This window comes from Pleurodeles waltl, chromosome 3_1 (genome assembly GCF_031143425.1).
Source record: "Pleurodeles waltl isolate 20211129_DDA chromosome 3_1, aPleWal1.hap1.20221129, whole genome shotgun sequence".
Classification (NCBI taxonomy): Eukaryota; Metazoa; Chordata; class Amphibia; order Caudata; family Salamandridae; genus Pleurodeles; species Pleurodeles waltl.
The window spans coordinates 1,786,301,579-1,786,316,929 of record NC_090440.1 but is presented as its reverse complement, the minus strand read 5'-3'; the positions used below and the strand labels follow the sequence as shown (position 1 = coordinate 1,786,316,929).

Genomic DNA, 15,351 nt, shown 5'->3' with positions numbered 1-15,351 from the left:
ACCGTCACATTTGCAAAGGTGTACCACCCTTGCCAAAACTCTAAATCAGCCCCACGTTTTCACAAAAAATGCTTTCCTTACAGGGCAAACAATGTAAAATATTGCATAGTAGATATTTTTGACACAAGACCAGTATTTTCATTGCTCTTTAGCAGTGGCGTAGCGTGGGTTGTCAGCACCCGGGGCAAGGCAAGTAATTTGCGCCCCCTAACCCGGGGCAAGGCAAGTAATTTGCGCCCCCTAACCCGTGGATTTAGTCTCTTCCAAGATGTTGCGCCCGGTGCGGCCGGCCCCCCCTGCACCCCCCACGCTACGCCACTGCTCTTTAGGAAAGCTAAAATGCCCACACATCTTTACTTCGAGAACAAAAAAAGTTGTAAATCCAACAAAATGTTGTCATGACAGATAAGTGAAACAATTCAAACGCTCAAGGGTAATTACTGACTCGCACACACTGTGCCTTAATACAAAATACCAGATAAAGCATCTAAGCAGCAAGCAGCAATATTACAAATCAGCAATTAAAATGTTGTTGTGCCATCAAAAGGAATTCTTGATCTCATCATCAAAATCTAATAAGAACACTAACAGGACTAAAATGCCCCTCAAACTCACGTGGGATTGGCACACACCTCTTCAAATCAATGGAAACCCATGAAAAATATGTCAAAGTCAAATGCTGAAGAGGGTTGACTCCAATTCCACTCTCTTTTTAATCATTCTATATAATTGTTTATGTCTGGTGTTAGCAAAGACCATCTGATTTTTCTGATATTATATGCATGATATACTTAAATAAATATAGAGGTTTTCAGCCAGCCGTCTTCATGCATTGATTGGTTAATATGGCATTCATATTTTTTATCACCCGCTACAGAAATCAGCATGGGGCCAGTACATTTCAGCCACTGGCTACTTTCATGTGAATGATGGCACATCCACAAACAAGGTAGTCCCCTTAGGTACCAGGTGCTACTAGGGCAAATTTGTGTTTTGAGAACAAAAACTATGTTTTGCTTGTATTTTTTTTTTTTAGATAGATAGGGGTCTGCCAGCTTCCCCGGCAATATGGTTTCGCAAAAGCCATAACAAAACAAAACAAGCATTGACAAAGCCAAAAGGATGACAGTCAGTGACAGACATTGGCTTTTCCAATGCTTGCTTTTGCTGTTTGTGGCAAACCCTAAAAATGGCAAATTTTACTCAGGCACCCAATCCATGTATCTGAGATAGCCAAATTGGGAGGATGGCTGAAGATTAAATTTTTTGAAAATTAGAATGTTTTTCTGCACTGTGGGATTGCAAGTCCAGGCTCAGATAAATTCCGAATGAGTATTTTGTGTCTGATTTCTGCTGCTTCAACTCACTCCGATGGGGAAGAAGCATCGTGAAAGGTATAAGTGCAGTTAAGCACTTAAGGGTCAAGACAGTATCAGCAAGAAAATATGCAGATGGTTCTCCTAGCATGGCGCTCAGCTGGGACAATACATCTCCTGCAGGTTAATGCAGAAGTCAATAAATTGCCAGTAAGTGGAAGCAGGAAGACAATGTATCTAAAAGTCAGCTTTTGTATGCAGTGCAATGATGCAATACATGAGTGAGTCAATCACTGATGGCACAGAGACTACATCTAGAAAAAGCCCACGGATAAAGAATGAAAACAATAAGGTATGGGGTAGTTGTGCGCTGTTACCGTTGTCTTATCAAACCCAAACCCAACGAAGTGATTAACATCACTTTTATTTTATGTTGCTAGATAAAGTCACCCACACAACATGTTTGCAAGTTCAACAACTACTTTCTTTTGAAAAGGTAGAAGGTATCGCTAAGTTATTATTTCAAACACCATAAAAGACAACAGAAATCCTTACCTGTCCAAGAACTTGCGTGAAAGATGTTGTGACAGTTACCTGTGAACAATATTAAGCAGAAGAAGAAAATATGTATTTTATTTTGTATATCTGTGTAGCACTGACCTAGCAATGGAGCTCTGTATACAGAAGGCTACACACACACCACTCAGAGCCACACATCTTTAAAAGGTGTGTTCATAAGGAGCGTTACACATTAATTTAAGGAATAGCAACAGCGTTCATGAGATTATCACATAAAATCGGAGTTTCAGCTTGCACGACAAATTGCATTATGGCGAGGTGCTAACTCTAAACTACAAAGGGAAACGTGTGGATATATTTCTTCATCCCAGCAGACTGTGTCTCCGCATTCCTAATATGTTTGCCCTAATGCATACATTTATTTACCTCCTTTCCTATACCTGTATATTTGTAGGATGCTCTGTCCTAAGTGAGTATCTAATCTTTACTTATAAGAATTTGTCTCACTTAAATATAGCGAAACACTATCCAATGTATAGCGCCACATAAGGATAACAAAACAGGAGAAGCTGAAAGTGTTGCACCAAAAAAAAGATCCATGAGCAACCTGGACTTCATGTGGGATCCAAATCATCAAGTAAAAGAATCACGTTGCCAGGCAAATAAAGTGTGGCACCAGGGACCCTTTCCTAGCACTAAGGAGTTTTCAAACTCTCACAAACTTTCCTATCAATAACTACCGACAATAAAGTCAGAATAACTGACATAAGGGCCTAATGATTCTTGTAGGTTACTTAAAGGGGCACTGTGGTGGCGTGCACACAGATAAACAGAGTCCCCCCATAAGGCTCGCCTCCAGAATGCTACACCAGCTGTCTTCTGCTTACTCTTCTGGATTGCAGAGCCCTTCTTGTGCGCTGGGGGATCAGGATAAGCATGCCTGCGAGAGCAGTAGTCAGCCAGTAAATACCCTAAGATGACCTGCTAACACTAAACCCCTTTTCAGGTTTCCTAGGTGGCGCCAACATAATGGACACAGCTTAAGGTGCCACCCCTGCCACAGATTTAGCCATCTGCTACCCCCCTTCCCTGCACTCTTTTCCACCTTTGTCTTTGAAACTAGATTTATGCAGGGACTGAAGAAACACAAAAACTATGCAAACAGAGTTTTGGCAGCAAAATTAGCAAAATCAGTTAAAATAGGGGTAGTAGACATTTTCTCTTACACCTATTTTATTACAATTTTAAGGCAATAGAAAATAAACATTTTACACTACCTTACAAAGCACTGCAAGACAATTAAGAAGTATTACCATTTGGTAACACATGCTCATAATTATACTTTATCTCCCTGCAGATTACCCATCTAGAAGTATATTCAAGTGTCAGAATGGAGCATAAATTTCATTCAACAGGTTTACTAAGTGCCCCGAGGCACCAAATGCATATCACCAGATTTTACTTACAGATGTGATGCTGTGGCACCACCCTTGATGATGACATCAGGTATACCACATTATCCCACTGGAAAGAGGCTAGGACACGAGTCACAGCCAATATAATAAATAAAGAGAAAACACCTATCCTCGGAAGGAACAGGGATGAATAATCTGCAGCAAAATAGACTCAGTCAGAAAAAAGGTACCAACGTTAAGCAGCTTGTTATTGTAATGGACACTTATTCCCATAATTTACGTGCCTGTAAAGACTCTCACAGCAATATCCAGGACATAAGTATAGTCTGAGGATCATAGAAGAAGCAAATAGGCCAAGAAATGTAGAACAAATGCTGACCGGAAACAGGTCTCACTCGCTGAATCAGGAAGTCAAAGAAGTCGTTGTGTTTCATAAACGCATGAAGCGATAACTAAATTGAAAGCGCACAAGTATCAGACAAGGGCAGCGCTCTCAACACCTTATCTGAACTACAACTTGCAGAGTGGACCCTGATCATTTTTAGAATGATCTCCAAGATCCAAATTGGAATATGTCACAATATAAAAAATGACCCATCTGGAAATCTTTTGTTTTAACCAGGGTATAACACCAAAATGATGAACAGTTCCCTGGCTTAATTTGCACAGGTTAGATGTGTGTATCCAACCTGTCCCGACAGTGTGCAGCGGGACTTGGATTAAGATGCGCCCAACAGATCCGAGCTGTCTTTGAAATACGACTTTTCACTCATCATTCATGACGGATCTCTCGTTATGGAAATAGATATTATCTAGATATGTTTGAAATATGACGCACTATTGATGTTCTCAGAAGACAGTCATTGTCCCGAGGAGACCCTTGGATTGATATTATTGGGTCGAAACGTTGACAGTAATTCAGGAGTTGAAAGCGTATGCGTATTCCAATATTCAATTCACATTACCACTATTCTTGAGTACTACACCGTCTGCAGTACTGTATGTCTTTATTACCCATGGGGTAGCAAGAATATAATGCTTTCTTTACAGAAAGGCTGTGGGGTACAGACTCTTGATTACACGTATAAAACAACTGATAGATACACATATCATACCTATGCAAATGAAACCAATAGAACAGTTGTGCACCATTTCTACTCTCAATTTAGAGGTTCTAGACAATGTGACAAAGAGAATTCTACGAATCTTAATGACTCTAGATTAAATCCCCAGCACACTTTTAAGTTTAAAAATAAAACTGTCCCAGTGAGTGCCTTAACAGCAGCCAATCAAATACAAGTAACAGAAAAAACTACAACACCCAGGATGCCTAACATCCTGTCACATGGTCCAATCAGCGTCCATGTCCTCTGCTATGAGTCCTTTGACCTATGAAGTCACTTCCTCTTTCTTTGTTCAAAACAGATAATGTCAACTTGAAAACGCAAACTTCTTACGCCATCCCGAATCCGGAGTCATGAACTTCTTCTCCATACTGAAGAACCGAAAATTGGAGGCTCTATGCCGGAGAAACAACAGGTTAGAACATTATAACCCAAATTTTCCTTGAGGTTACGACTTTCAGGCATTCTTCTGATCAGAAGCTGTAACAATAAACAGGTAGGTAATATCCCATAAAATATACGTTATCTCAAACTTTATAATTAAAATAATGGGAGGGTTAAATGACAATATATCATCAGATATACACAATAATTGATAATAAATATTTCATAAATATAACAAGGGAGGGATAGTCCTCGCCTCCGTGTCCTTAATAGAATTGAAAATTCTTGACGCGATAGCTAGAAATGTTTTTTATTCTATGTCAGGACCGGAGGCTCCGATTATGCTAGTTTAAAGCTGTTCCATCACCACACTAGCTACATCCAATACAGGTTTATGATAAAACTTACGAAAAGTATTTTCTGAAGACCAATCTGCAGCTTTCATTATGTCCTCTAAACGAGAACCTAAGGCAAATGATTTTGAAGCCATAGCCTCTCTAGCAGAATGGGCCCCAAAAACAGAGGTATCAATACCTGCTTCACTCATCAGCCATCTCATCCATCTAGCTAAAGTAGCTGAGGAAACCGGTTTAAAAGGTTTTTGCAAAGCAATTAATAATTGACCTTTAGCATCCTGTCGAAATTCTTCTGTGACAACTTCATAATCCTTTAAACATTGAACAACACATAATTTTGAATTTTCCGTATAAACTGGATAGGATACTGACCTGCAATTTGTTTTGGTTCTCCTTGTCACCGAAAAGGAGACTCCTTCTGGTGAAAAAGTTCTACCTGCTAAATCTAAGACTCTGACATCTGATACTCTTTTACAAGAGACAAGGCATAAAAGAATGGTTAACTTAGCTGAAAGCTGCTTGCGAGACAAATATCTGTTGGCAGGCCAAGAATCAAGGAATTTTAATATAATATTAACATCCCATAAAACAGTATATTTAGATTGAGGTGGTTTTGAAAGACGTATACCCCTCAAAAGCTTGCAAATTAATGGATGCTCTCCAATAGGCTTACCTTCTAACTGCGAATGCCCTGCTGAAATAGCAGATCTAAAATTATTGACCGTCCGATAAGCCAAACCCGAGCTGGCTAGTTCTGCTAGAAAATTAACAATCAAACCAATATGTGCTTCCACTGGATTGGTACCCCTTCCATCACACCAACTAGAACATCTGCGCCAGGCTGAATCATATCTCTTATGGGTACTACTGGCCCAGGCCTGTTTAATGAATTCCGCAGCTTGTTGCGAAACATCTGGGGTATTCCATCTCGACCTGAAATTAACCAGACTAGAAGTGTTAACTTCCCTGACAAGATCAGAGGATGTTGAAGGCCCTCTGGACTCAAAAGAAGATTCGGACGAGGAAGAATCAGAAGAGGAGAGGCACAGGCTAAATGTAGAGCACTGGGGAACCAAGGCTGTGCTCTCCAAAACTGAGTCACCAGAACAATCCCTGTTTTCTGTCTCCGCACTTGAGCCAGAACTCTGGCAATCATCAGAAAAGGAGGAAACGCATAACCTCGAAACTGGGACCAGTCCTGAAGAAAGGCATCTGTCTTTAAAGCATAAGGGTCTGGACGCCAACTGTAAAATCTTTGAATTTGGCAGTTGAGTTGAGAGGCAAACAGGTCCACTTCGCAATTGCCCCATTCCTGGACTATCTGGGCAAAAATCAGAGGATCCAACTTCCAGTCGCTGGAGTCTGATAGGTATCTGGAGTTCCAGTCTGTTATGACATTCTGGTCCCCAGGCAGATATTCCGCTATGACCACTAAACGCTGAGTTAGGCAATAATGCCAGAAATCCTTGGCAATCTCCGCCAGAATTCTGGACTTCGTGCCTCCCAATTTGTTGACATACCTCACTGCCGATATATTGTCCATCCGTAATAGTATGCAACAATCTGTTTTCTGCGGGGAGAGGCTCTTTATAGCAAATGATCCCGCTAGAAGTTCCAAACAGTTGATGTGAAGGGATTGTTCCCATTCTGACCATCTTCCCCCCGTCACTAGGGAGTTTCAGCGAGCTCCCCAACCCCATCTGCTGGCATCGGATTCTATCACTACCTCCGGGCGAGAGACGAAAATCGCTCTGCCATTCCATGCTTCCATGTGATAAAGCCACCATTGAATTTCCAATCTTACTTCGGTAGTCAATGGGATTTGTTCTGAATAACTCAGACCCTGTTGTAAATGCCTGATCTTGAGCCTTTGAAGTGCTCGATAATGTAGGGGTGCAGGGAATATCGCCTGAATAGATGAAGCTAATAAGCCCACTATTCTGGCTATGGTCCTCAATGATACTGTCTGGTATGTTAATACCGATCTCAATTCCCTCTTGATGTTGCGTATCTTCTGAGAGGGAAGAAGTTGGCATAAAGTGGAATTTATCTGGAATCCCAGAAACTCTACTATCTGTGAAGGTTTCAACAATGACTTCTGTACATTGATCAGGAAACCTAAATCCTGTAGGAGACTGATGGTCCAATCCAAGTGCGAGATTAGGACTTGAGGAGACTGAGCCATCAGCAGAATATCGTCCAGATATATAATCAATCTGACTCCCTTGGTTCTGAGACATTCCATCACTGGTCTCAGTAACTTTGTGAAGCACCAAGGGGCTGACAACAGACCGAATGGGAGTGCCAGGAACTCTAGGCATTGACCCTTCCATTGAAATTGTAGAAACCTCCTGTGAGGAGGAAAAATTGGAATCGATAGGTAGGCATCTTTTAGATCCAGACGCACCATCCAATCTCCCTCTAATAGGATGTCCCTTAGCATGTGAATACCCTCCATCTTGAAATGTCTGTATAGGATCCACTGGTTGACATCCTTTAGGTTCAAGACTAGGCGGTGACCTCCTCCCTTTTTGTCTACTACAAAAATAGGGCTGAGGAAACCGAAAGGATGAGGGGAAGCAAATTGTACGGCTCCTTTGTCTAAGAGAGCTTGTACTTCTTTGTCTATAAAATCTTGATTTGCTTGGGAAAAACACATTTGTAATGGGGGAAGAGTTGTTTGGGGGTACTGACAAACTCTAGTCGAAATCCCTCTACCGTTTGTAGAATCCACGGATCTCTGGATATCCATTTCCAATTTGTTAAGCAAGATGCAATTCTGCCCCCAAGTTTGACCTGAGAAAAATGAATAATGCTCACCTGTGAAACTTGAGTCTTGAATGGCTCCTTGTTGCCCCCTGCGGAGACCTCAGCGGAAGCGGGGGCGACACCCTCTGGGTCTCGTGGGGTAGAAGGTGGAGTCTTGATCTCCGTACCAACCACCTCTGCCTCTAGGGTAGTAGTTTTGGGGACTGTTAAAGGAGCTGCGGCCGGACATACGTCCCCCGTAATGACCGGCCCTGCCAAAAAGGCCTCGTTTGAAAACCTTCTTGAGTGACATTTGTGCTTTGTCAAGGGAAGAAAAAGTGGAGAAGAACTTGGCTAAGTCCTTAATGAATGAGGATCCAAAGAGCAGTCCTTCAGCCGAAGGTCCCGCCTCGGAGGACGCAAGACCCGATAACTTCGGATCAATGCGCATAAGCACTGATTTCCTTCGTTCTGCTGAAATGGCACAGTTAGAATTTCCTAATAGACACACAGCTCTTTGTGCCCACCCGATAAGGACATCGGTGTACACCGGAGTACCAGTTTCCTTGGCTACATATGCCAATTCCAGGATCTTCGTCAAAGGACCTGAAAGGTCCAGGAGTTTGTCTTGGCAGCTACGCCATGAACGGTCTAAACCTTTTTTGGGATCTTTAGTGAACTTTTTCATAAAGGTGATCATGGTGGGGTCTATCTCTGGAGTCTCAGAAACTTTACCCTCCAGGTCAGGTCTGGGGCACTCCGCTTTTAGGCGTGATATAACCTCTTTATCAAAACTTTTTCACAAATTGGTTTGGACATATTGCGCTACTTCGGGAGGGGGAACCCAACTGGAAGATCTGGGATGAATAATTTCTGTAGGATCAAAGTCCAGAACTTGGAACGAGGGGGCGGGCATTTTCTTACTTTTCTTACTCGGTATAGGAACATCAGAAGCATCTGAGTCGTCCGAGGAGGAAGTTTTATCAGAGGAAGAGGTAGAAAGGGGGGAGCCTTTTTTTGAACTGTAATTGTGTTCACCACTGCGTTTTTTCCGCAGTTTCTCAAAAGCGTCAGCATGGATAGCACTGACCTCTGCTCCTGGTTCCAGATTTTTTGCTTTATCTTTTACTTTTTTAGGCTCTTGTTGTCCCTGAGACCAACCCTGTGATCGAGCGAGGTCAAATATTTGCCCAGAGAATGGGCCTAGAGCTCTCACTAGAGCATCATTGACTGATTGTTGAACCCTGGTATCAAGGGCTTCCACCAGATCAACTTCAAGTTGATTGCCCAGTTCCTCTGGGTAGTACTCGGCTTCTTGCTCATCCCATTGAGCCATGATTCAATAGAGCAGTAATATTTATTGAGGAGGAAAATTATTTTAAAAGGAGATTTCAAGCGGGGGAGTGCAAAAACCCCAAGTTCGGGCCAGGAAAAAAGGAGCCCTTGAATTAAAGTGTGGAGGGAGCGACCTGAAAAGCACTCTAGGCAGTAGCCTGTTTTTTATTTTACAACCCAGTCAGCTTTCAGTCTGCTGGGCGTCAGGGAGCAATTTGTAAGGGAAGACAGAGAGGCCCAGACGAGCACGCAGCACACACGAGCCGATCGATTTCCAAACTGGAAAGAGATCGGCTCGAAAATGCGTGTGCGCGTTAAAAATAGTAAAAAGACTGCCCAAGGGCAGCCAGCTCCCGCTCCACCGAATAAAATCGGGCTGAAATTCTTGGCAAAACGCCCATAAAACGAAGCGCGAGAGCGCTAAAACAAATACTATAAAAGCGCGCTGAATCGCGACGCTTATTTAAGCAAAATATACATTTAAAAACATTCTTAAAACATCGATAATGCAGGAGAGAAAATAAACATGTACTTATCTGCTGCGAAGCAGCAAAGAAAGAGGAAGTGACTTCAGAGGTCAAAGGACTCATAGCAGAGGACATGGACGGTGATTGGACCATGTAACAGGATGTTAGGCATCCTGGGTGTTGTAGTTTTTTCTGTTACTTGTATCTGATTGGCTGCTGTTTAAGTCAGTAAAGAAAGAGAAAGCATAATCGGAGCCTCCGGTCCTGACATAGAATAGAGATCCTTTGGGACTCCTGTAAAGCAGTGGCGGCCGGCAGCCTTAGGAGGGAGGGAGGTGGGCGGGAAGCACACACACACACACAGACACGCACGCACGCACATCCATTAACAACACTCATAACATTCAAACATGCACGCACGCACCAAACATTCATTTTAAAACATCATACACACACCCTCATTCTTTCTCACACATGCACGCACATCCATTAACACTCATAACATTCAAATATGCACACATGCACCAAACATTAATTTTAAAAGATCACACACACACATTCTTTCACACACACATCCATTACCAACACTCATAACATTCACATATGCACGCACGCTCCAAACATTCATTTTAAAACATCACAAATACACACACACTTACCTTTAGCCTCGAGGTCTCAGGAGGGTTGGGGCTGCTACCTTCCCTCATTGGCTGACCTATGAGGGAAGGCAGCAGTCACAGGGTGGGATGGGGTCAGTGAGACTGCTGACCCCACCCCACTCTGTGACAAAGTGCCATTGATTGACACTCGCCCTGGGCGCTTCAGGGCTTAAACCTGAAGCACCCAGGTGCAAGTCAATGGGTGATGCTTTCCTTGTCACCCAGGGGAAGGCCTAGAGGCACCTTTGCTGAGCCGAGGCGGTCACGCCCATAGGAGCTGTGACCTCCTCAGCCCAGCAAAGTTCAGCTCAGGCAGCCAGGAGTCTGCACAAATCGCGCATGTCTCACTCCTGGTTGTCTGAGCTGAAAATGAAGAGTGTCTGTCAGGCTGACCTTTGTTCAGCCTGACAGACACTCTTCATGAGGGGCAAAAGGTGGGGGGGGGTGTGGCCCCTCTGCCCTGAAGGACGGGCCGCGCCTGCTGTAATGTAGAAACGACTTTCAGGAAAAAAGAATAATAAATTGTCAAAGCTAATCCATAAATACGAAAAATTGCATACGGAGGCTGCAGTGAAAAAGCTTGAAGCTCATCCCCTCTTCCAGTGTGCATAATCACAAGGAGGAAAATCATTTTTAATAGCTGCCAACTACAAAAACGTAACACCTCAAAGAGTGATCCCATCAGAAAAGTGAGTAAAAGATCATGGTTGCAATACCTGGAACCAAAGGAAAAGATTTTAGTAGAACTTTCATAACGACAGGTAATCAAAAGAAATACCTTCTCTTCAGAAAAGATAGTTGTCATGTATCGTTTTCACAGATTTCACATTATTTAATTCCTGAAGTAACCAAAAGGGAAACTCTAGTATAAAATGGAGGCACTGCCATTGTTAAAAGGCCAGTATCATTTCTTAGTACCACCCAGAAAAACAACTTCTTTCTCCCATGGAAAGCCAACTTCAAGGTGGAAAGTCTGGATGTAGTAGCCATTTGCATTACTTCATGAGCCTTTACATTTACCTCAATTTCTCTTCACCTGTAAGCTTGAAGGAAGAGGGTTTCCACATCGAAATTAATAACTATACAATGCTACTGCAATAGGTGATCGTTCCTGAGCAGAAGCTCCTGTACACAAAATGATGAGGTTTGGTCAGTACAAAAACCAAGTCCATCTTATCCAGTCCAGACGCAATATAAATGACATTCGCTGCTGTATGTCTTATCTTCTGGTTTATTTTTTGCAGAGCAGTGAAAGGAGAACAGAATAATGACGAAGATCCTTAGTCGAAATTGGATTCATCCCCTACAGAGTCTCTTTGAGAGAATTCCATGTAACAATATTGTACTCACTTTCAGTTTGAAGTGGTAACAAAGTGGACCACTGATGCAGATTCTCAAATGACATCAGCCTAATGAGAGTATCTGCTCTAACTTTCTCCAGCCCTGCTAGGTGAGCTTCTGATTTACGAATGCTCTTGGAATGTGTTCAGAAATACAGTTGAACTAATTTGATGCACAGCGTCCGGAAGCCTAAACAAGTGGATTGTTTAACGTAAGCATATCTGTCATTTCGCCTGTTAGTACCAGACAGCTTACACAAGTGGAAGGAAAGTAATCAGTGCAAAGTGTATTGCTCTTAATTCCAGAATCTTCATATGAAGATTTAGTTTGGAGTCTCCAGAGGCTACTGACATACCAGTTGCACTGGTAAATACCCAAACCAACGAGGTAGCCACCTATTAATATTATAACCTAGGCAGACTATTCCAGGAGACCCATTACAAAAAAACATCATCATTAATTGGTCTGAGAATAGCACAGGGTAAATAATTTGTCATGGCACTAATTACACTTGGTACTGAGGCTTCACTGCAAAGATTGCATGTGAAACCAAACACGAGGCAACAAAAAATGCAGGATGTCATCAGTCCTAGTAGTGTCAAATAAAAAATGATTCAGGTAGCATGATTAAGCCCGTCTGCACCCATCTGTGCCTGGACCACACTCAGTGCCAGGACCCCTGGTCCTCTGACCCCTCACTGCTACACCACCAACGATCTCCAGGCCCTGAACATCAGACAACCCATCAACAGCTGCTTTATGGCCTCCCCACGCTCAATCAAAAGACCCTTCACCTGCCTACACTGCAGTTTCTCTTCAACGCAGGCCCATCTGTGCACACTAATGTCTGCAGTGCACCCACAGAGAAGACTATGAACAACTAAGCAGCACCCCAGTGAATCCAGCTAAACGCCTGCTCCTTATGCAAATATGCCACCCACGACCCGGACTTCGCCTGTATCACTGAAACATGGCTAACAATCTCCTCAAAACCAGACATTGCCAAGGCCACCCCTGACTACTATAAGATGATATACCGAGACTGAACCAACAAACGTGGTGGAGGCATCGCCATCATCTTCAAGGAAACCATCCAATGCACCATCACCGACGATGGCCCTACGCCCCTCATGGAGCACCTCAACTTCCAACTCAAGAAAGATGCTAACACCACAATGCAAGGCATGCTTGCATACAGACCCCCGGGACCACGCCTAGCCTTCTGCAATGCCATTGCTAACCTCATCGCCCCCCTCATCATCGACTCCCTCCACTACGTCCTACTCAGCGATCTCTATTTCCACCTTAATGACCTCAACAAAACCTACTCCACCTTCATCATAGAGAAGCTCAACAACATCAGCCTCACCCAAATGGTCACCAAACCCACGCACAAAGCCAAACACACACTGGATGCAATTTTCATTTGTAGCAACAGAATCAATTTCACCCATGTGACTGAACTCACCTGGAGCTACCACATCATCATTCACTGTACCATACACAATTCCCAGCACACCACCTCCAAGCCCTTCAGCACCCCCAACCAAAGCTGAGGCAACGCAATCAAGCCCACAGCAGACCTCAACCAGGCCGTCCAAAACTTCGCCTTCTGAATCACCAAATCCGCCGACAGTCACCCCACTGAAACCGCCTAAAACCAACAACACCTCCAAACACGAATGCCATTGACTCGAGAAACAATGGCGCATGACCAAGTACCCCTCTGGCAGAGCTGGCTACCCAACACCACCACATCAAGGCAACAAAAAGAGCAGCAATCACTGCCCGCATCAACACCGCAGCCAACAACACGCAAGAACTCTTCAGAATCATCATGGAATTCTCTAACCCGATAGCCACTGAGACCACCATTCACCCATTCGAGGAACTCTGTGAACCCTCTCAGACTACTTCCATAGCAAAATCACCACCATATACAACAATTTCGACCCCCCAACCCTCCACCTCCAGCCTAGACAACATCTCTCATGCAGCGAAAACCAGCCACACGATAACCTCCTGGTCCCCGATTACCACACAGACCACCACAGCCATCATGTCATCAATCCACTCCGGGGCACCCTCTGATCCCTGCCCCCACAAGCTTTTCAACCTCAGAGCCAACACTATTAGCACAGAACTAACCCGCATCCTCAACACCTCCATTTCCAGGACAACCTTCCCGGACAAATGGAGCATGCAGAGGTAAGACCCCTCCTAAAGAAACTGATCGTCACCACAGACAACATCATGACTCTCCTTGACAGAGTAGAGTTGGAAGCTCTAATCCTGTGGACCCCTCTAAAGTGTTTGATACAGTCTGCCACCACACTCTCCTCAACAGACTCCACAATACAGGCATTCAACAAAACGCCTGTAAGTGGGTTGCCTCTTTCCTCTCAGGCAGCACACAGAGCATCCGCCTTCCTCCCTTTACTTCTACACCCAAGAACATCACCTGCAGCATACCACAAGGATCCTCCCTCAGCCCAACCCTGTTCAACATCTACATGACCCCCCCTCGCAGACATCGTCAGATCCTATAGACTCACTATAGTCTCCTATGCCGACGACCCTCAACTAATCACTCACAGAAGAACCCCACAATGCCAAAGCCAGCTTCCCCACCGCCATGACCAATGTAGCAACATGGATAAAAAACAACTGCTTCAAATTATACACAGACAAAACGGAAGTCCTGATCTTCAGGAAAAACACCTCCGTATCGGACCGCAGCTGGTGGCCAGCAGAACTCGGACCAATGTTCTCTCCATCATACCACGCACGAATAATCAGCATCATCCTCGACTGCCAACTATCAATGAATCGACAAGTAAACTCAGTCACCACCTCCTACTTCTAGATCTTCAGTATGCTTTGCCGAATCTTCAAATGGGTCCCTACCGGCAACAGAAAGACAGTCATGCATGCTCTGGTCACTAGCCACCTTGACTATGGCAACGCTCTCACACCTCAGGAACCTCCACTTGTTTCCCATCCAGAAAAATTCTCACACTCGCATACCAGGCTCTACACAACCTAGGGCCATCCTACATCAACCATTGACTGAGCTTCTATGCCCCAGCAAGACAACTGCACTCCACCTCACTAAACCTCGCACACTCTCCCCACAACCATCGCAGCCGCAGCAGAGGCTGCTCCTTCTCCTACACAGCAGCCAAGTCCTGAACAGCCTGCCCCTCCTCCTCCGCACAGCTCCTTCCCTGGCAGACTTCAGAAGGAGACTCAAGACGTGGATTTTCGACAGAGACATGGCACTCCCAGGGTACCCGCCCCGATACCGTTAGGGTGACAGTCCGCTCTTTACAAATGAATGACTGATTGATCAGTGCCAAAGTGAGGCGGGGGGGTCAGGAAGATGACTTTGACTTGCCCACCCTAACACTTCACCAAAGGGTTGATAAGCAGTTTGCTAGCTTTGTTGGGAAACACGCTGTATGTAAAGGATATACCTGTGCTCGTACACATGTGTTACTACTGCGACTGCCTGTTTGCATGACTATTACATTTAGTGTCTCTGGCCCACTTTGGAGATCCGAAATGATGATTCGGTGTTCAGCTCATCTGTAATGCAGAATCTGCCCTGACTGAATTAAACTGGTCACATTCCTATTGTTTCAGGATTTGATCCTTGCTTGGAATGACAGATTAAACTATTTTTTT

At 44.0% G+C, this 15,351-nt stretch overlaps 1 protein-coding gene across 5 annotated transcripts in view; it reads right to left on the bottom strand.

Annotated features, from left to right (window-relative positions):
• PGAP1 (post-GPI attachment to proteins inositol deacylase 1) overlaps window positions 1-15,351 on the bottom strand; it is a 764,579-nt gene that overhangs the window by 362,764 nt on the left and 386,464 nt on the right. For all 5 annotated transcript variants that reach the window (XM_069225850.1, XM_069225846.1, XM_069225848.1 and 2 more), the window contains one exon: window positions 1,872-1,910. In XM_069225850.1, coding sequence (XP_069081951.1) covers window positions 1,872-1,910 — 39 coding nt within the window. The remainder of the gene's footprint in view (window positions 1-1,871; window positions 1,911-15,351) is intronic.